At 42.5% G+C, this 2,356-nt stretch overlaps 1 protein-coding gene across 1 annotated transcript; it reads right to left on the bottom strand.

Moving 5' to 3' along the window:
* Positions 1-503: 503 nt before the first annotated feature.
* LOC118749566 (ER lumen protein-retaining receptor) lies at positions 504-1,548 on the bottom strand. The gene has a single exon (XM_036484367.1). The coding sequence runs from the start codon at positions 1,364-1,366 to the stop codon at positions 728-730; it is 639 nt and encodes a 212-aa protein (XP_036340260.1). The 5' UTR covers positions 1,367-1,548; the 3' UTR covers positions 504-727.
* Positions 1,549-2,356: the final 808 nt, after the last annotated feature.

The following is a 2,356-nucleotide window of genomic DNA, read 5'->3' as shown; positions in this document are numbered from 1 at the left end:
GTTCTAGGCATACCGCCCCCGGACACAGACGAGACGGAGCTTCATCTGCCTCGGGAGACGCGAACGACACTTGCACAATTTCGCTCCGGGTACTGCAACAGGTTAAACTCCTACCTGAGTAGATTGCATGAGGATGTGCCAAATGAGTGTACGGCATGCGGAGAGACCCCACATGACCCGAAACACCTCTTCGCATGCCCGGAAAACCCGACAACCCTAACGGCCTTGTCCCTGTGGACCAACCCCGCAGAAGCTGCACGCTTCCTAGGGCTGCCGTTAGTGGAACTTGACAACGACTGAGATACCAACCGACCTGGGCGGGGTTGTTGTAGCCGCTACAACAACAACAACAACAACAACAACAGGGTTGCTTAAGTAGCTAAAAGGAAATTTTACCCGGTTGAAGGTTCTTGTCGCTCGCTTACAGAAAAATGTACCGAAAATATGTAACTCATGATAGCTGAATTCTTGATTTAAATTTGGTAAAAGACTACGCCTCCGAATGATGTAGCAGAAGTTAGCTAAGTCTAACATAAACCTTTATTAAACTATAGTATTGTTATCAATGCAAATTGTCATTGTTAAATTATATATTACATTTAAATGATTCAAGAAAAAATAGGTATAAATCTAAAATGCTCTCTTAAATATAGGTAATTTATTATAATTCGGAAATTACTTAATAAGTCTACTTTTAAACTCACTATACAGCGAAACATTAAATTGTTTATGCCGGTAATTGTAGTTTCTTTCCTTTTAGAACTTTTGTTATATACAAATAAAAGAAATCGCAGTACAATATTGTCTGCACTATTCCGGCGAAAATCGCAATTAAATCATAATGAGTTTCAGCAATATAACGATGAATCCAGTTCAGCAAATAAAGTGCACGATAAGAGCCTAGAGCGAAGAGATAATGACTAGTAATCGATTCCGCTTCTCCAGTTTTGCTAACCATGAACAACTGGGGTAGGATTGCCACAGACTCCAAATATATTGAAAAAGTCCACAAAATTTCCATTAGAGTAAATTCATGATTAATGATCAGCGACAGTAAACCGCAAGGAATCAGTAAAAACTCAATGCGAAAGGTATCATGATTGTGGTCATAAGTTCCTCTAAACTTGCCATACATCAAATATAACGTGGTGCTGGATGCAGACAGGAACAAAATTTTCATCGCGGAATTATATAGGCTGACATATGCGGTAAACAAGTCCAAATAACGAGTTAAATAAACTAGACCAAATAAGATTTGAGATTTTCCCGATATTCCTGCACATGACCGAGTTTTCCAAATTTTTAGAAGAAGAATGATAATAGCCACTACGTGTGACAAATCACCAGCGAGGCGAAAAATATTCATTGTATTTGTTTCAAGTTATAGGATACTTAGTTTATTATTTAACTAAACCCACACGCGGTTTAAAATTCACGATTTAGCAAATTTTTGTTTGAATTAGCTGTTTCTGTTCGAATATCTCGAATACAACAAAGAAAAAAATATTGGATCACAAATGACGTGGCTGACAACCAATGTGGACTCTAACTAAATACTCATGCGGAGTGCACACGATACAATAAAATGTGGATTGTGGCCTCGTGTGTTCTTACCAGTGTTGCCGGTTGAACCCTTTGGTGGCTAGATTTGGCTACAACTTAAGCTAAAGAACCATAGCAGGTTTTTCAGGCGTTGCAGCTTTCGAAGTCGTACAGCCCTGCAAAAACCGTTGGACCATGTAGTCTATTTGTGGTAAATTGGAGTACTTACAAAAGTGTTGTTGTTGTTGTAGCAGCATACAAATTCCCCAAAGACTTTTTGGGGAGTGTTGCTGGAGTGACAGTCCTTGGCCAGATATAAATCTGGGTCGTTCCGGTTACGTAGACCCGACTGTCGTGGGAACGCTTACAAAAGTGTTGTTGTTGTTGTTGTTGTAGCGGCTACAACAACCCCGCCCAGATCGGTTGGTATCTCAGTCGTTGTCGTCAAGTTCCACTAACGGCAACCCTAGGAAGCGTGCAGCTTCTGTGGGATCTGTCCACAGGGACAGGGCCGTTAGGGTAGTCGGGTTTTCCGGGCATGCGAAAAGGTGGTTCGAGTCATGTGGGGTCTCTCCGCATGCCGGACATTCGTTCGGCACATCCTCATTCAGCCTACTCAAGTAGGAGTTTAACCTGCTGCAGTAGCCGGAGCGAAGTTGAGCAAGTGTAGTGCGTGTCTCCCGAGGCAGATGAAGCTCTGTCTCGTCAGTGTCCGGGGGTGGTATGCCTAGAACGGCATTCACAGGTCGAGAGTCTACATAACTCGTGACTGAGTCCCTGTGAATGCCGTTCAGGGCCTGTCTGTACGCTGTCG

This window comes from Rhagoletis pomonella, unplaced genomic scaffold (genome assembly GCF_013731165.1).
Source record: "Rhagoletis pomonella isolate Grant_MI unplaced genomic scaffold, Rhpom_1.0 Rhpom_scaffold_00019, whole genome shotgun sequence".
Classification (NCBI taxonomy): Eukaryota; Metazoa; Arthropoda; class Insecta; order Diptera; family Tephritidae; genus Rhagoletis; species Rhagoletis pomonella.
This window is presented reverse-complemented; position numbering and strand designations above follow the sequence as displayed.

Coding starts and splice junctions, on each gene's coding strand:
- LOC118749566 (XM_036484367.1), bottom strand. CDS start 1,366: ATGAATATTTTTCGCCTCGCTGGTGATTTGTCACACGTAGTGGCTATT.